This window comes from Biomphalaria glabrata, chromosome 4 (assembly GCF_947242115.1).
Source record: "Biomphalaria glabrata chromosome 4, xgBioGlab47.1, whole genome shotgun sequence".
NCBI classification, from domain to species: domain Eukaryota; kingdom Metazoa; phylum Mollusca; class Gastropoda; family Planorbidae; genus Biomphalaria; species Biomphalaria glabrata.
Window position 1 is genome coordinate 3,817,275 of NC_074714.1, and position 19,987 is coordinate 3,837,261.

The following is a 19,987-nucleotide window of genomic DNA, read 5'->3' on the forward strand; positions in this document are numbered from 1 at the left end:
AACTCTTTATGTTTACTAGTCTAACTTTGTTTCTTGTACGAAATCGCGATATACGAATTTCAGTTATTTGTCAATTTAGATATAGGCGGGCAGGTTTTTAAATAAGTTGTCTAATTTTATTTTGTCGTAGTTTCTTTATCTCTTTATTTTTTACATTTAATTTTGGGACCACCAAATTTCACTTGCCTAGGGCTTTCAATTATCCAAGGCATGCCCTGACATCACAAATACATTACAACAATGTCTGCCTTGAGCACAACTTCTACATAAGTCCTAGACATGAGCCAAACTCCGTTTCTACAATGTCAACATTTATTTCAAATCTTTTCTCTGTAACGGCGTTGTGCAAGGTAGGGCTATAAAAGTGTATTCGCCAGTTAAGATACAAAAGCAATGTTTAATATTAATCTAATATTAATGATAGGGGCGCGGTGGCTGAGTGGTAAAGCGCTTGGCTTCTGAATCGGAGGATTCCGGGTTCGAATCCTGGTAAAAACGGGCTTTTTAATTTCGGGATCTTTAGGGCGCCTCAGCTACTAATGGGTATCTGAAATTTGTTGGGGGAAAATAAAAGTGGTTGGTCCTTGTGCTGACCACATGACACCCTTGTTAACAGTGCGCCATAAAAAATTGACCTTTTTATTAGTGCAATGGCGATGGCCTTTATATTAGTGCAATAGTTCTCTCATTTCCCATTCTGACATCAAGTGGAAACTCCTCATGATTATTCATTGTCGAAGACAATACACGAATCTTTAAAAAAAAACAAAAAAACAATTAGTACCAATTAGTAAAATTATTTAGTGTTAATTAATTAATTGTGTTTGTATTCGTAAAAGGGAGATAGATAGATAGATAGATAGATAGATAGATAGATAGATAGATAGATAGATTCAAATATTATATCTGCAATCAAAGATGTTTAAAACTCTTTCATGTATTAAATCTTACAAAGCGACGCTTGTTTTCCAAATGAAACTAATATTGGATGCGGCCGCACTATCCCTGCCCTCTCTTCCGGCCACGGCAGTGCCAATTTGTCAAACTGTCACTATCAGGCATCTCGCGAACAGCCTCTGAACTAAATTAAACTAAATTTAAAGGATTTGTTGCCAAATATATTTTCAATTTCTTCACTGCAGACTCGGCTCCAAGGTTAATGTCTATATTTAAATTAAGGGGCGTAACCCGCCTACACCCAAAGGAAGGGAAAATAAACACGGCCGTGGAAAGATGAAGTCATTTCTTTCTTTGAGGATCTCCTGCATGCTAATTTTGGCTTCCCTTATCAAAGTTAATGACAACCTGGCCTATTGAAAACCATAAAGAGGTATCTTGTTCTGGACAACGCCGACAGCTGTGTATACATAGAGATTATCTCCCCTGACTAATATAGTTTTAAATTTTGTTCCGTTTTCAGTTGTTGTTTTTTTAAATTATTTATAAACATATATGTGCAAACACGTGCAAATATGTGTCCATGTTTATATATATATATGTATAATTTTTTTCAGTTTCGCCTTCTTTTGAAAACCTTTAAAAAATGTCGATTAATGTATATAGGTCAAAAGCTTTTAAAAAGTAAAATTTTAAAAAATAAACCAGGAGCTAATGACCAGTCAATTGTGTATGCACATGTAAATAACATTCAGATTGTAAAATGATCAAACTCTCGGAAGGGTTAGAGCTATTTTAATTAAACAGCATTGGGTGTTTTTAAACCTGGTAATATTCTTTTGGGTCTCTCTCTCGGGAGTAAGCTCTGCCCACATGGGGTTGTCCCTCCTTGAGACATGAATAATTAGATCCTTATCTGGGTTATTCACAGTTTTCAGAGACACAGTTTTAAACTACGAAAAAAATGGGAAGTCTGTTCATTCAACTACCAATCAAAATAATTTAAAACATACTTTAAAAAAGATAAAGTATATGTAAAGGGGGAAAAGTGCACATTTACAGCCATATATCTCAATATTGTAGGATTTATTTCCATTTATCTATATAAAAAATTGGTTAATTTTTGTACTGATTCAGATTTTATTAGGAACAATGAATAATGGTCCAAAGTTTCAACATGATGCTTGTTTTGTTTTACATGTTTCGGATGTTCCCTCAGAGTTGAAGATAGTTTACTTCCTAGTCCAAACCTCCCGCAGGACGACGGGAGATGGGAGCGGGCAGGGTTTGAACCCTCGACCGTCGATAAATTCGAACGACAGTCCAGCGCGCAAACCGCACGACCAGGCAGCCATCCGAGAATGGGTAGTGGAGAAACAATGTGTTCACATTTACCAGACAGACAGACGCAGCGAGTTGATCTAAGCTTTGTAAATAGTTGACAAACAACTTGGTGTGTTTTTCAATTTGGAAACTACACAATGAAATAAAGAGATGTGTGTCGATGTTTTTAAAAGGCCTTCCATCGCTTCTAAGTCTTCTGACTTCAACGTCACTAAGTCTTCCTTCTGAGTGCCGCGTCATTAATAATTAAGGCAGTGTTTCCCAAACTGTGTTCCAAGGAACCCTAGTAACCCTCGAGGCTTAACTCTTTCTCTCCGTAATTATTTACCTAATTCTGGTGGAATCAACGTTGTTATCGTCAGTTAGGAGAGAAAGAGTTAAGTAGGTGCTCTACGAACTATTGGAATAGTTAACTAGTAGGCCACCACGTGAAATTAATCTCTCTAAAATATAAGCAAAGTGTTCCGCTAAATACTCAGAATGTACAAAGTGTTCCGCTAAATACTCAGAATGTACAAAGTGTTCCGCTAAATACTCAGAATGTACGAAGTGTTCCGCTAAATACTCAGAATGTACAAAGTGTTCCGCTAAATACTCAGAATGTACAAAGTGTTCCGCTAAATACTCAGAATGTACGAAGTGTTCCGCTAAATACTCAGAATGTACAAAGTGTTCCGCTAAATACTCAGAATGCACGAAATGTTCCGCTAAATACTCAGAATGTACAAAGTGTTCCGCTAAATACTCAGAATGCACGAAATGTTCCGCTAAATACTCAGAATGTACAAAGTGTTCCGCTAAATACTCAGAATGTACGAAGCGTTCCGCTAAATACTCAGAATGTACAAAGTGTTCCGCTAAATACTCAGAATGTACGAAGTGTTCCGCTAAATACTCAGAATGTACGAAGTGTTCCGCTAAATACTCAGAATGTACAAAGTGTTCCGCTAAATACTCAGAATGTACAAAGTGTTCCGCTAAATACTCAGAATGTACGAAGTGTTCCGCTAAATACTCAGAATGTACAAAGTGTTCCGTTACGGAAAAAAGTTTGGGAAACACCGGATTATGAGACTAAGAAAAATTCTGTAAGAGATTATTGTGTTCAGTCTAAACTATAAAGTCATCCCAGAGAGTAAGGTTACTATAAAGTCATCCCAGAGAGTAAGGCTACTATAAAGTCATCCCAGAGAGTAAGGTTACTATAGAGTCATCCCAGAGAGTAAGGCTACTATAAAGTCATCCCAGAGAGTAAGGTTACTATAAAGTCATCCCAGAGAGTAAGGTTACTATAAAGTCATCCCAGAGAGTAAGGCTACTATAAAGTCATCCCAGAGAGTAAGGTTACTATAAAGTCATCCCAGAGAGTAAGGCTACTATAAAGTCATCCCAGAGAGTAAGGTTACTATAGAGTCATCCCAGAGAGTAAGGCTACTATAAAGTCATCCCAGAGAGTAAGGTTACTATAAAGTCTTCCCAGAGAGTAAGGTTACTATAAAGTCATCCCAGAGAGTAAGGCTACTATAAAGTCATCCCAGAGAGTAAGGTTACTATAAAGTCATCCCAGAGAGTAAGGTTACTACAGAGTCATCCCAGAGAGTAAGGTTACTCCAAAGTCATCCCAGACAGTAAGGTTACTTTAAAGTCATCCCAGATAGTAAGGTTACTATAAAGTCGTCCCAGAGAGTAAGGTTACTATAAAGTCTTCCCAGAGAGTAAGGTTACTATAAAGTCGTCCCAGAGAGTAAGGCTACTATAAAGTCATCCCAGAGAGTAATGTTACTATAGAGTCATCCCAGAGAGTAAGGTTACTATAGAGTCATCCCAGAGAGTAAGGTTACTATAGAGTCATCCCAGAGAGTAAGGTTACTACAGAGTCATCCCAGAGAGTAAGGTTACTATAGAGTCATCCCAGAGAGTAAGGTTGAGAGAAAGAAACTAAGAAGGAGAGAGAGAGAGAGAAAGCGTGAGAGAGAGAGAGAGAGTAAGATTAGAGTAGAAAAATATAAAGAGAGAGATTGAGAGAAATGGAAAGAAAGAAAATTAGAGGGTTCTTGATATTGATATAGGTAGATATGTTACATTCAGCACTTTACCTATTCTTTAGTCTGCTGAACCATTGGGGCACCACACATGATCTGTCTACCGTCTTCCTCCATTCTTCTGTCTTTTACCTTAAGCAGAATATCTTCCGATGGTAGGCCTGTCCACTATATGATGTTGACATCCAATCGCTTTCTTTGTCTGTCTGTTCTTCTTTTGCCTGGTACTGTTCCCCGAAGGAAGGTCTCTGCAAGACCTGATGACGAATCACAGGAAAAATAGTATCAGAGAGTAATGGAGAAAAAGAGAGAGTAAGAGAGGGACTAAATGAGAGAGTGACAGACAGAACAAGAGAGATATAATAATCTAATAAAAGAGTAAAATAGAGATAAGAGAAAGAGAAAAAAGAGAGAGGGGGGAGATAAAGAGTAAGAGAAAAAGAGATGGCTTGATGCAGACTAAAACTCATCAAAACTCATGTCATGATATCTCCCCCACTTAAAAAAAATTCTTTCACTGACTTGAATTATGGATTCTTCAACATACTATTTCAAAATGTGTCTGAAGACTTGAGACCAAGTCACGAACATTGTAAAGGGACGTTGGAAACCAATATTACTCCTTACACTATCAGTTCCATCACTGTACAGACTCTGGCTCTCGTATGTAGCCACAGGTTCAAGTCATGCAGTGAATGAACTAATAGATCTTGTTCATGTTTCTCTATGAGATAATGTTCATATCATCTTGCTCCCAGTAAAGTACATCCCATAATATCACAGGGAATAACACAAAATGTGTTAAGATAAGAATATTACATTTGAACGTTAAATGTTTAAAAATTTTGGTCATTCATTTCAAAACTGCCTTGAATTAGTCTATTTGTTTTATTTGGGATTTTAAGGACTAATTTTAGACAGAGTGATCTGCTCTTTTGATAACTTTTGTTAAAAAAAAAGAACCGCTCTACATTCTTAACACTTTCTCTCCTAATCGACGATACCATCGTTGATTTTGACCTAATTAAAATAAATTAATTGACTTTGTCTAACATAAAAAGAGCATGCATTTCCCTTTAATTCTATACCAAATAAACCATTTTCTGATTACAAACAACAAAGCTATTGAAGCTTAATCATAACACGGGGAGTGAAATGGTTATGAGCAAAATGAAGAATTCCTTCGAAACGTGGTCAAATAATTACGGAGAGAAAGAGTTAAAGAGATTAAGTTAAAAAAAACAAACAACAGAAAGTGATATTCAGAAATGTGAAGCGATATAAGGTAAACTTTTAAAGATCTTTATAAAAAAAACAAAAAGACGAAGAGATATATTGAAATCAATATATAAAACAATTCAATGTCAAGGACGCTAAATTTATAGATCGACGTTGCCAACTACATTAAATATCTCAAGAGTGTCAGTATGGCGAGAATGAATGTTAGTTTGATATTTTGGTATGATTGTTATATCCCCTTGTTATGAATGGAAAGTCTTGCTCGTGTTGTGAACTGAGTGATTAAGTCTTCGTTGAATGTGCGAGAGAGTGTGTTAGGTCAGTAAGGTCTTGCTACTGGTCCAGGAAGGTTGGACGTTGCTTCCTGTACTGGTGTTTATATATGTATATAACATGAAAGTCGATGGACTGGTGATTGTTGATTAATAATATTTGAAAGTTGATTTCATTATGTGCTTATTGAATATTAAAGTATTATTCGTATTTCAATGGACATCTGTAGTTGGAGTTTCAGTGTATCTAGTAGTAATTGTTCTTATGTGAGTAACTTAGCAAGTATTGATAAGTGTAATTGAGTATTCATACCCCTAACGAGCCAAGTCAAGAAACACAAGAACTAGAGCCAAGCAATATATATAATTTGAACCCTGACAAAGAGTACTAGCTAATCTTCGTTTCGACTCTTTGCTGTATGGCTGCTGTTACGCAATATTTTTTTAAAGCGTCTATAGTTACGCCCCTGTCATAGAGCGAACCTAAGCTTACACTTATATCATCTCCCCCTCTCTCTGTGTCCCGGTACAAATCTTGTACGTTATTTCCACCCCCCTTTTTCCCCGTTCTTCAAACAATGATTCATACCGAGGGAAATGGCTGCCTGGTCGTGCGGTTTGCGCGCTGGACTGTCCTTCGGATTTATCGATGGTCGAGGGTTCAAATCCTGCCCGCTCCCATCCCCCGTTGTCCTGCGGGAGGTTTGGACTAGGAAGTAGACTATCTTCAACTCTGAAGGAACATCCGAAACATGTAAAACAAAACAAACAAATGTCCCTGGAAAGTTGACTTCTCTCTTGTCTCTACTGTGGCGTCGATCAGAGAGAACCCTTTCAAGGCTTACATTATAAACGCCAATGCAAATGAAAAGTTACAGATCTTGAGGAGCTCTGAGTAACAAACATTTTTGTTGAATTTTTAAAACATCTTTGAATATACCAACACCTATATATTAAAACATTTTTTTTAAACTGTCAGCGTTCTGCTGTTTATGAGTGAGTTTTATATCTTTAACTCTTTCTCTCCTAATCGTCGATACCATCGTTTATTTGACCTCATTAAATTAAATTAATGTTTAATTTTATAAACACCACTTAGTGCAATATAAAAAGAGCATGCATTTTCCTTTAATTCTGTACCAAATAAAACATTTTCTGATTACAAACAAAAAAGCTATTGAAGCTTAATCATAACAGGGGAAATAACAGTGAAATAGTAATGATCAAAATGAAGCATTCCTTCGAAGCGTGTAAAAATAATTACAGAGTGAAAGAGTTAAACCAGAAGATCTAAAAAAATTGAATCCAATTGATGAATAAGAAACAATCTTTATAAAATCAACTTATTAAAAAGCCAGACATGTTCACAATTTAGGCTAAAACCTGCTAAGCGTGTATTTAAAACCAAAAAGACGGACGGACATGTAATTGTCTTGCCGGAAGTCTAGTTACCCTTCTCATAGCGATAGTTTGGGAAGCCCCTGATCATCCGCGCTGAGACCTTCGTCTGCGCTCGACGTCACGCATCTCTGTATGACGTATATGTAACGGTGACAATACTTACTTATTTAAGTAAAAGAAATTCTTCAATTCTTACGGTTAGTAGTCTCCTGGGTAAAGGTCAAAGTTCAAACGCTGAAACGGTTAAGCCATATACTTTTCAAACTGGAATCAGAGGTCTCTGCTAGTCATAAGAAGCTTTGATCTCACAGTAAATAATAAATGCCGACCTTTCATTTTAGACTTTTTAAAATCTTTCCAGAAAAAAATTGGTACAGTTTTAAATCGATCTTCGAAACAAGTTTTAAAAGTACCAACAAGAAAAAAAAAAAAAAAACCTTCGTAATTTAAATATCCAAAAACTCGGTCATTCTAGAAGAATTTAAAACATGTGCACTAAACACAGGCCATAGTTGAACAACTAAATTATTATTATAATAATCTTTTTTTTTAAATTAATTTCATAGTCCAGGGCAGGAGGGGCTCGTTAGCCATGGTTAGCTACCCACCTAGGAGAAGGAAAACTCTGAATCGAAACCTCTTTTGCCTTGCAGCTATACCCTATCATGGGAAAGGCTTCGGGAGTCAACCCTGAGGAAAAATTAGGAGCTGGCGACCCTAAGGCAGTTTGCAGCACCCAGTGCTACACCCTGGCAAAATCTACGACGCCGCTGACTCCAAACTGTATCGGCACTGCCGTTACTTTGGATACATCAGCTGCGTGAAAAGGGGGGAACTGATATGTGGGCGACATCGTTCCAACCACATCTAATGCCCAGGCATTCATGTTTGTTTCCAAGAGATGATCCATAGTCGAATTGCGACTGAAGGAGGCCATAGAAAAGAACAGAATAGAATTTCATAGTAATTGTATGTGTTGGGTTTGGCACATAAGAATAAACTGAGGACACAATAAGGCCAATCTTAATCTTTTCATTTCTTTATTAGGACTAAAGGCCTGCAGCAATATATAACACAAGTTTGCAAAAGGCTCAAATGGGAAGCACTTCACTGGTGTTGCCAACGGAATGGACAGGGTCCATGTTTGTTCGTATTTTAAGCTCTACCTTTACCTACCTTTTACCTATCCCTTAGTCTGTTGGACCGTTGGGGCACCAAGCAAGATTTGTCGACCGTCTTTCTCCATTCCTCCCTTTTTTTTTTGCCTTGTTTAGAACCTCTCTCAATGGCAGGCCTGTCCATTCTTTAATGTTGTCCTCCCATCGCTTTTTCTGTCTGCCTCTTCTTCTTTTCCCTGGCACTGTTCCCTGAAGGAAGGTCTTTGCGAGCCCCGTAGATCTTGTAATGTGGCCAAAGGTTTTAAGCTTTCGTCTTTTTACAATAGTTAGCAGGTCGTCATGGGCTCCGATCGCTACAGTAACCCTGTCTCTGATTTCTTGGTTTGTGATGCGGTCTTTGAATGTGATGCATAGGATCCTTCTGTAGCATCTCAATTCCATTGCTAGAATCCTCTAAGCTCTAATACACAGAAAAAGCCATATGACTACTGCGGCGGCCGATGCGGCCTGAAGAAATATCCCATTTTATTATAAATATTATACAGAAGATTGATTCAAGATGACTGAAATTGTTAGCTCTGTTCAATCTGGTCAGTTATGTAGATATTAGTTCATGTCCATGTTTCTTGTGGCCCAAACTTGGACCAATAAAAAACGAAATATTAGAGCTGGCCAGGCCACCCCCATCTTTAACAAGTGGCCTCACAACTTCTCTTGCCACTTTATTTTGCATAAACATTGTTTCGTATAAAAAAAAAATTTTTTTAAGTTCTAATGATGACCAAAAATTTTATTTTCTTAAAAAAGCTTTATGTAAGTGGAAGAGCTCCACATTTAAAACTATGTATCTCAATAATGTAGAAGTTATTTCCCTTTTTCGGAAATAATCAATTACCAACAAACAATTGACTTTTTTTTTTTATTGATTCGTGTTGTTTCTTTTTAGATACAATAAATGATTGTTTAAAGTTTCAGCTTAATTCGAGAATGGGCGTTTACAGTTTTTAACAGACAGAGTTGAAATAAGCTTTGGTTTGAAGAAAGAATGTTGTCCACAATCGTTTGACCGATAGCAGACCACTAGCTTAGTTTAACATGGTAGGGGGAAAAAAAAAAGATCTACACGACCATCTTTGCTACTGACGTCACAATTAGATTACTCTTGAGGGTCGCCGCCAATTACAGTCAAGCCCTTGAAGATTCAACTGTTGAAATTGAATTGCTCCGATGCCATTGCTGCTCGCCACTGGTAGCGAATATATGCTAGAGAAATAGTCTAGCGTTATTTAATGGTAACGCTAGACCAGCCTGTTGCAACATAACTGAAACGATTTTAAATGGGAATGCAAGTAAAATATAAAAACATATTTTAAAAAAGTAAGACAAATCTTATATACGAGAAAGAACTGCACATTTACAGCCATATATCTTAATACTATACTATTTATTTCCCTTTTCTACATCAACCAAAATTAATTAATTACCACTAGATAATTAATTAATTGGTTTTTTTTTATTTCTTTGTTAGGGCAATGAATAATTGTGCAAAGTTTTAAGCTGATCCGAGGATGGGAAGTGGAAGAAATAACGCGAACAGACATGTGTACCAGACAGACAGACAGACGGATTGAATTTGATATAAGCTTTGTAAAAGGTCAACTTACAATAACAAAAGAACAAATTAAAGGCGTGTAAATAAGGTTAGCAGCTATTGTTCTGCTTTTTCATAGAGAATAAAATAAAATACTGTAGATTCAAGATCTGGTCCATGAATGTGGGCGTGGGTTTCATCCCACTTCTGACATCTTGTTCTGTTCTCACAGAGAATAAAATATTGTAGACAATTAAGCATAACAGCTATATTGTTTTAGTTTTGCTTTATCATAAAACTCTTTTTATTAAAAAGCAAAGTCTGAGATAGCCCATGGAAATCTTTATTAATTACTAAGAATAAACTTTTGGAGAAATTAATTCAGCCAATATTAATTCTCACAGACTTAAACTTTAGATCCCCAAATGTCGTTCGGCGCATTGGGTGGCAAGCTGTAGCCGTCTCCACAAAGATCTGTCACTGGGAATCTCTGAAGCCTCTCCCCACCTGGTGTCCACTCCTTTGAGGCCCTCCATGAAAGTGTGGCGCCAAGTTATACGAGGACGTCCGGTCCGCTTGAGCTTTCGTCGTATTGGCCTCCTTTGCCACTACAACTCTTAGTTACATAACTCATTCCGCCGTAGGACATATCCAACAGACCTCATGTGTCGCTCGGTCTCAACTAGAAAGAAAATACTAATTGCTTTCCAATTACAAGTAACTATTAATTAATTAATTACGCACGTCTTTTCAATGTTTCTGCTCTAGTCTAAATTTTTGTTTTCAAGTTGGTCTGACAATAGACTGACATCATATAAATATTATGATTAGATCTATTCCAAGTAGGTGGCTGAGTTTGGCTTTCAAACTGTGGATCCCGGGTTCGAATCTCGGTGAAGACTTAGATTTTGAATTTAGGGATCTTTAGGGCGTCTCTGAGTCAACCCAGCTCTAATGGGTACCTGATATTAGTTTGGTAAAAGTAAAGGCGGCTGGTCGTTGTGCAGGACACATGACACCCTCGTTAACGGTGGGCCACAAAAAAATGAATCTTACATCATCTTCCCTATAGGTGAAAGGTCTGAAACTTTATTTTACTATACCAAATAGAATTTAAAAAAAAAAACAACTACATCTTAAGATTAAGGTGTGGCTTTTATAACCATAATTATTTCACATTTTGTACTATATCTATAACCATTACACTATCACGAACATTCGATATTTTCTATTTCTATAATAAGGAAAGTCTGAACTAGTCGAATGAAAAAGAGTCTGAAGATATTTTGTCTCTGGTACGAGACTTCCTGTGGCTTTTGTTCAAATGAAAGGACATATCTCCAGGGAGAGAACTGTGGACGCCAATAAGTAATGGAACCTGGCAAGTACTGGCTACGTCTTTACCTAATAAAAACTTTGCAAGTTGGCTTTTTTTTTTTTCTATAAAGGTTTGGATTTAAAGAATTAGTTACTTATAGTCGGGCTGATGAGTAGATGAAAGAAAAAGAAATATAAAGAAAACAAAGATAAAGATGGATAGAAAGAAAGAGACCATGATAGACTACACAGGAGTGCTTGCATCATGCGAGACACACATGCAGTTAATAGCTGAATGAAAGAATTTTTTGAATCTTAGAAACTAATAAGAAGTCTTTTCATATAATCAGTTCGGTTTTAAAAATTCCCTTTTTCCGGCTTTGCGATCTATGGAGCAGACGATATAAAGGTCATCTGTGGCCCACGGTTATCGAGACTGTCAAGTGGCCAGCACAACGACCAACCGCCTTTACTTTTCCCCAACTAAAGGAGGCGCCCTAAAGATCCCAAAATAGGTCATCTGTTTCTGTGGCCCACTGTTAACTAGACTGTCAAGTGGCCAGCACAACGACCAACCGCCTTTACTTTTCTCCAACTAAAAGAGGTGCCCTAAAGATCCCGAAATTAAAAATACCAATCTTTATCAGGGTTAGAACCTGGGCTGGTTCGAATGCAAACCGATTTACCACTCAGCCACCGCGCTTCTGTTTGGTTACAAATAAGAATCTGGCGCGTAATAGTTAGTATTTGTTTTTTTTTTTTTTTTTGTGGGGGTTTAGGTTTTATAGCGTAATGACAAGAACGCCGTAGTACCAACCAAAGACTAGAGTTAGGTATGAAATAAAAGTAGTTCATGCACGGGCGTCTTTAAGAGGCAGTCAGGTTTTTCCATTGAGAAGCTTTGGATTCCCTGTATTACTACATTAAATGATCTGAATCTTCAACACTCGCTATCAGCTCCTCTTGTTGGACATTGCGTTCTATTTGCATTTTTCTTTGAAGTAACTTCTGCGTTAGTGTCCACAGAGGAATTTTCTAATGATAAGTCTGCAACTCAACCGCCTACTAGCTATTAAAATAGCAGCTACATTTTTTTAAAAATATATTTATGAATAATAAATTTATATACAAAATAAAACAACAAAATCAGCTTAATTAGTTTTATTTCTCGAAAACACATTCCTGAAAATAAAAGCAACCTTTTACCAAAATAAAACATCGGAATAATTTATAATGGACACAATCCGCATACATTTAGGCAAAGTACCCATAAATAAGATAAAACAGATATACAAATTTCGTTGAAAATACAAAATATGCAGAAACTTGTCAGCACAACTATTACAGTTTTATCCTCTCATTTAAAGCAACAAAAGTTCGACTAGGAATTATATTCAAATACCGTATCTTTACGCCTCAAAATATGGAAATCAGTTTTTAGTTAAATGACATGAAAAAAAAAAAAAAGAAAATATCCAACCGAATATTAAAAAGAAGAGTGCATTCATTGCATTATTCTCAATATAAATTCACAGTATTTGTAGTTTTAACGAATGCTTGAATTGGAGGTCGTTCTGCCCAGTCGGCGACGCTTTGGGGCTGAGATTCCATTCATGGACTCTCTCATGGCGGTGGTAGGGGAGAACACTCGCGTCTCCACTGACTGTACAGAATGGTAATGATCGATCATTGGCTTCACTTTGGTCCATATCTATAAATAGAAACAATGACGTAAATTAGTTCAGGGAGAGACGGCATACTTCTATCGCACGTGCTTTGACAAAATTCAAACATTACTGCATGTTTAAAAAATTTAGAACCTTGAGTCTGAACAGCCTACACTGTGCGTTCGCTGACAAGGCTGTTCAAAGCAGTTTGTAACGAAAAAATAATGTTGAATTTATTGATTTCATTCACAAATGAGAAAGCTAGAAAATTGTTTACTTAGACTTGTATAAATTATGAAGAGACTCGGCATATTGATAGATTACAGACTATATAAAAATCGTAGATAGTACATTATAACGCCCCGAATGGCCTAATGTACCAATCTTTAGCGAATGATTAGTTCGGATACTCTCAGATTTCAGTCGACATGGAATCGGCTAAACTACATTAAAATGCTTACACTGTATTTAATGTTTCCCAAACCCTTTCTCTAACGGACCACTTCCCAAATACTGAGATTTAAGCGGAACACTTCCCACATACTGAGATTTAAGCGGAACACTTCCCACATACTGAGATTTAAGCCTAACACTTCCCACATACTGAGATTTAAGCGGAACACTTCCCACATATTGAGATTTAAGCGAAAAACTTTTTTTGTTTTTTTTTTAGTAAGATTCATTCACGTGGTGCCCTACTAGTTAATTGTTCCAGTAGTTTGCGGAACACCCATTCAGGCCTCACAGAACACTAGGGTTCCGCGGAACACAGTTTGGGAAACACCGCTGTATTTGATCTAATGTATCTTAACACATGACTTCCGCACAAATCTGACGTAAACAAATCATTAGTATTTTCTTTATGAGATTGCAAAGAATGAGTGTAATGCATCCACCTCTGCTAAGCTATTCCTAAACGTTCAATATTATAAATATACACAAATTGTAGAATCTCAAAACGACACGTCACCTTCTCTTCCTGCAGTAGCTTGGCTACAGCATCAATGTCAGGGGCCATAAATCTGTCTTTGTCCCAAGGTCTAGAAATATAAAAGGAATACTGGTCAATAAGTAGGCATGAAAAATACATTAAAATCTAATGGAACAGTGTGAGTACAACAAAATAAAAAAAAAGACTGCATAATCAAGCTGACAAAAAGATTATGAACATTAAGAAACATTCTTTGAGTTAGGACTTCTTGGGTTAGGACTTCTTGAGTTAGGACTTCTTGAGTTAGGACTTCTTGAGTTAGGACTTCTTGAGTTAGGACTTCTTGAGTTAGGACTTCTTGAGTTAGGACTTCTTGAGTTAGGACTTCCTGAGTTAGGACTTCCTGAGTTAGGACTTCTTGAGTTAGGACTTCTTGAGTTAGGACTTCTTGAGTTAGGACTTCTTGAGTTAGGACTTCCTGAGTTAGGACTTCTTGAGTTAGGACTTCTAGATTTAGGACTTCTAGAGTTAGGACTTCTTGGGTAAGAACTTCTTGAGTTAGGACTTCTTGAGTTAGGACTTCTTGAGTTAGGACTTCTAAAGTTAGGACTTCTAAAGTTAGGACTTCTAAAGTTAGGACTTCTTGAGTTAGGACTTCCTGAGTTAGGACTTCTTGAGTTAGGACTTCTTGAGTTAGGACTTCTTGAGTTAGGACTTCTTGAGTTAGGACTTCCTGAGTTAGGACTTCCTGAGTTAGGACTTCCTGAGTTAGGACTTCTTGTGTTAAGACTTCTTGTGTTTAGGCTTCTTGTGTTAAGACTTCCTGAGTTAGGACTTCTTGAGTTAGGACTTCCTGAGTTAGGACTTCCTGAGTTAGGACTTCTTGTGTTAAGACTTCTTGTGTTAAGACTTCTTGAGTTAGAACTTCCTGAGTTAGGACTTCTTGAGTTAGGACTTCTTGTGTTAAGACTTATTGTGTTAAGACTTCTTGTGTTAAGACTTCTTGTGTTAAGACTTCTTGAGTTAGGACTTCCTGAGTTAGGACTTCTTGTGTTAAGACTTCTTGTGTTAAGACTTCTTGTATTTTCTTGAGTTAGGACTTCCTGAGTTAGGACTTCTTGAGTTAGGACTTCTTGTGTTAAGACTTCTTTGTGTTAAGACTTCTTGAGTTAGGACTTCCTGAGTTAGAACTTCCTGAGTTAGGACTTCTTGAGTTAGGACTTCTTGAGTTAAGACTTCTTGAGTTAGGACTTCTTGAGTTAGGACTTCTTGAGTTAGGACTTCTTGAGTCAAGACTTCTTGAGTTAGGACTTCTTGAGTTAGGACTTCTTGAGTTAGGACTTCTTGAGTCAAGACTTCTTGTGTTAAGACTTCTTGTGTTAAGAATTCTTGTGTTAAGACTTCTTGAGTTAGGACTTCCTGAGTTAGGACTTCTTGAGTTAAGACTTCTTGAGTTAGGACTTCTTGAGTTAGGACTTCTTGTGTTAGGACTTCTTGAGTAAGACTTCTTGGGTTAGGACTTTTTGAGTTAGGACTTCTTGGGTTAGGACTTCTACATTTTTACATTTTCTCATCACAAAGACGATACAAGACACGTATAAAAAAACAGACATAAGAATTTCTATTGTTCCCTTGGCAATTACAGCATTCAAAGAAATCCAACGTTCTGATATAAACATCACATGTAATGTCGGAGGGAAACTGGGGTATGAACTTACATTTGTTATTATTATAAAATTTTGTTTATGTGTAATGCACAATTGTAAGTCAAGTTTCCTCAATAGTTGGGTGTTTGGCTACCTAACAAGGGGGCTCAAATTCGAATGCTGGCTCGAGCAGAATAATATTTGTGCCTAAAGGCAGCACGGAAACCTTCTCCCAGATACCCCCTCCCCCACTGGCCCACAAATGAGATTAGACCAAAGCGCTCTGAGCATGCTATAATCATGAAAGTTGCGCTATAGACAAGCAATTTTTAAAAAATTAGAATAAAAACTTATTATTTTATATTAATATTATTATTAATGTTCGCTCCACGCAATGGGTACATGTGAATATGAGTTCTATAATCCAGTGCACCAGAAATTATAAGATCAAGGAGCTAAAACTAACTAAGACTGACAATTCTGAATACGTCACCTACTTGGCTACTTCTCTGACAAGCCTGTAGACCTCCTCTAACGGGGCCGTCGTCTTCAAGGGTCGAAGGAACTCTAAGGCCTGGCAGGCCGCCAATAATTCAATTCCTAAAACTGATAAGAATTTTGAAACAAAATTTGTAACGAAAAAATAATGTTGAATTTATTGATTTCATTCACAAATGAGAAAGCTAGAAAATTGTTAACTTAGACTTGTATAAATTATGAAGAGACTCGGCATATTGATGAAGGATATGCGATATAAAAATCGTAGATAGTACATTATAACGCCCTGAATGGCCTAATGTACCTGTTTGTCTTTATGTTGTCTGTTGTATTTATGTGTATTTTTCTGTTGTGTTGTCTTTATATGAGAAAAGAGTCCTTGTAATCACAACAAATTTCCGTAAGGATCAATAAAGCAGTCTTAGTGTTAGTCTTTAAAAAAATGTCATCACAGACGTTCAAATTAAGAATAAATTACGTTGAGAAAGAGATGCTTCAGAAACGTATCCGACATCAGAAATTGAAGAGACATTGCTAGAAGTTGTCTCCACTCTCTCTTTGTTTCTCTCGACCACAACATCTTTCCGTTTATGTGACTTCCTGTGTCTTTTTCAGTTCTCTCTTTTCTGTGTGACACTTTTCTCTCTCTCTCTCTCTGTTCCTCTCTCTCTGCCTCTCTCCATCTGTCTCTCTCTGTCTCCCTGTTTGTCTCTCTCTCTGTTCCTGTTTCTCTTTCTGTTCCTGTCTCTCTCTCTGCCTCTCTCCGTCTGTCTCTCTCTCTACCTCTCTCCGTCTGTCTGTCTCTCTACCTCTCTCCGTCTCTCTCTGTCTCCCTGTTTGTCTCTCTCTCTCTGTTCCTGTCTCTCTCTCTGCCTCTCTCCGTCTGTCTCTCTCTGTCTCCCTGTTTGTCTCTCTCTATCTGTTCCTGTCTCTCTCTCTGCCTCTCTCCATCAGTCTCTCTCTCTGTCTCCCTATTTGTCTCTCTCTCTCTGTCTGTCTCTCTGTCCCTCACCTTTATCTGTCTCTCTCTTTCTATGTCTCTCTCTCTCTCCTATAATTGCATCTTACACTCATCTCTTTTCTTTTCACTTCTTTTCTCCAAATTCATCTTTCTCTTTAACCATTTCTTTCTTTTTTCCATCCCCCTATCTCTCCTTAACTCTTTTCATCCCTCTTTATGTCTCTCTTTCCTTCTTTCACTTTACCTCTTTTTTCTCCTACTTTACCCCACCCCAATCTTTTTATCTCTTTACATCTAGGTTTATCTCTTTCTTGTTCTTTAAATTCTCTCTCTCTCTCTCTCTCTCTCTCTCTCTCTATCTATCTATCTATCTATCTATCTATCTATCTATCTATCTATCTATCTATCTATCTATCTATTTCCCTTTGGCTTTCTTTCTGTCTGTGTGTAGGCATTGAACAAAGAATGACAACTCTTACCTTGCTCAACATGCTCCACCACTCTCAAAGCTTTCCTGGCAGCGAATCCTCCCATTGAGACGTGATCCTCGGTGCCGGCGCTAGTAGTCAGGGAGTCCACTGAGGCCGGATGACATAACACTTTATTCTCAGAGACTGGATAGGAGAGACAGATGTGCGCAAATCACATTAGAAAATACAGTCATCAAAGCTCACATTGTCATAGAGAGTTTCCCCAAAACAAATATTAAGGAATTTCAAAAAAAAAAAAAAAGATACGAGTAGCTCGCGTTATTTTTAAACGTAAAACTCCATTTCATATGTACCCTTCTGTACCAAAGGAGAATATATCATTAACGATATAAAATGTTTTTAAAATAACTATAGTACATTGTAATTTAAAAGCAACTTATTTAGTTCTTTGGAGTTGGAAATTAAAAATTATATTTAAAAAAATTTATACATGTTTTTGACTATTTTTTGTTCTAAGATTGAAATTTAATAAATAATAAAAAGCTAAACTATCAAATTATTACCATATAAGAGTGGAGTCTGACCTGATTCTATCTATCTATCTATCTATCTATCTATCGATTTATCTATCTATCTATCTGTCTATCGATCAATATATATATCTATATCTATCAATCTATCTATATCTACCTATATATGTCTGTCTGTCCGTCTGTCTATCTATCTATCTATCTATCTATCTATCTATCTATCTATCTATCTATCTATCTATCTATCTATCTAATCTTTCTTTTTATCTGTCTATCTCTGTCTCTTTCAATCTATCATCAATATAAAGAGAAAGAGTAAAGAGAAAAGGAAATAAGAAATGAGAGGAGTGAAGAAGGAGGGAGGGATGTAACAAAAATGTTTAAAGAGTTAATAGTTCCATGTCAATTGACCCACCAAGAGCAGCAGCAGTGCAATGAGCTACCATGAACCCTGAGTTGAGACCTCCGTTGTTTGTCAAGAAGGCAGGCAACTCACTCAACGCTAGACATTGAGAAAAGAAAACGAAAGTTAATCTTCTGTGTAAGAGTTATATAATGATCAAAACGGAACACTCTTCAATCCCAGTTAAATGAAAAGTAGATGTAGTATTGATGCTGGCCTCGAATATTGTAACTCTACATACACGGACTAACCAGAGATACACACACACACACATGGCGAATCTAGTTCCATTTTCCACAAGGAAAATTACTTAGTAATAGTTGGGGGCGATAACCTCCTCGACTTCATCATTGAGTTATTTAGGGACAAGGGGCCGGTAATGTCAGGAAAGAGAGATAATCGATACAAGCAGTTTCTAAATAAGTTGTATTCCTTTGTTTCCAGTTGTATTGAAGTGGGCTAAAAGAATAATGATATTGTCAACAATGACTCAAAATAACGCGTTATCAAACAAAACGGAAAACAGTTTATTAAAATGTGTGTGAAAAAAAAATTAAGCAGGTATTGATCAAATATGTCTGTTGGTGGTCGGTCGTTGACTTGTGGATTGTAACAGCTACTACAGCTGAGCCTATAAGTATATCATATTTGAACAAACGGGGATGTGGACAAATATTTTGTCATATTTTGGGTATTTTGGCACATCGGCACAATTTAGACCATGTCGTGCCCCTTGTGAACAAAAATATATAATTTTAATTACAATAAACAGATTCAACTTAAGATGACATGTATACATTTAATAATAATAATAATGATTTGAACAAAATATTTTAAACAAAATCTAGTAGACAACAAACTCTTTCAAATCTAGGCCTATGTATTGTCTGTCTATAAAAATCCCAACCACATAAGACTTAATATAGTTTCATCAAAAACAATTTGATAACGTCCCCCTCCGTAACCTTGGAAACGCGGGATACATTACATATAAACCATAATAATATAAACAGGGCAAAAATTGGAGGCCGTAAGCGAAGTGAATTTGGTGCCCCCCACCAAAAAAAATATAAAGAAAATATAAAAACAACATCGAAAAAATCATCATCAAGAGCTCCATTAGAGTGAGGACTTGAGAGTCTCAAATCCTCTCTTGCAAAAGCCCTGGACAGAAACCCTGCTGTCTTGCGTAGTGCATACATGTCACCATACAGGTCGAAAATTTTTGGTTTCCCAGACCTGTCGAGACGGAGATCAGCAAGTCTGGGGCAGTCAAATAGAGTATGAGGCACGGTTTCCTCTTCTTCCCCGCACCGTGAATCGAAATTTGGCCATAGCCGTGAGAAATATGAGCCAACAGGACAATGGCCTGTCCTGCACTGTGCTATAATAGCTTGCTCAGGCCTGGACAGCCTCCACCACGGGGAAGTGAGGTCAGGGCGGCTCATTCGCTCACAGACTCCACGGCCTTTTTGGGACTTGTCCCAGCACTCAGCGAAAAAATATAATTATGCAAATTATTAAAAACCTAATTTACTCCAACAATTATGTTAGGGAAGGGACACGTATCACAATGTCTGTAACGGGTACACCGCTAAAAAAAAGTAATAGCTCTCTACTAGGCCTCTAACAATCGGAGGGTCGAGGCGGCTGCCTAGTTTGCCTATACCTTTAAGGTAGGACCTGATATAATACACTC

The 19,987-nt window shown here is 37.1% G+C and overlaps 2 protein-coding genes across 2 annotated transcripts in view; one reads left to right on the forward strand and one right to left on the reverse strand.

Annotated features, from left to right (window-relative positions):
* Positions 1-19,987, forward strand: part of LOC106071962 (probable imidazolonepropionase) — a 207,720-nt gene that overhangs the window by 113,083 nt on the left and 74,650 nt on the right. The gene's annotated exons all lie outside the window — the stretch shown is intronic.
* Positions 12,675-19,987, reverse strand: part of LOC106071970 (histidine ammonia-lyase-like) — a 32,973-nt gene continuing 25,660 nt past the window's right edge. The window contains exons 19-23 of the mRNA XM_056027398.1: positions 18,301-18,387; positions 17,404-17,538; positions 15,963-16,071; positions 13,859-13,928; positions 12,675-12,932 (exon numbers count right to left, since the gene is read on the reverse strand). Of these exons, the coding sequence (XP_055883373.1) occupies positions 12,768-12,932; positions 13,859-13,928; positions 15,963-16,071; positions 17,404-17,538; positions 18,301-18,387 (566 nt within the window). The 3' untranslated portion in view covers positions 12,675-12,767. The remainder of the gene's footprint in view (positions 12,933-13,858; positions 13,929-15,962; positions 16,072-17,403; positions 17,539-18,300; positions 18,388-19,987) is intronic.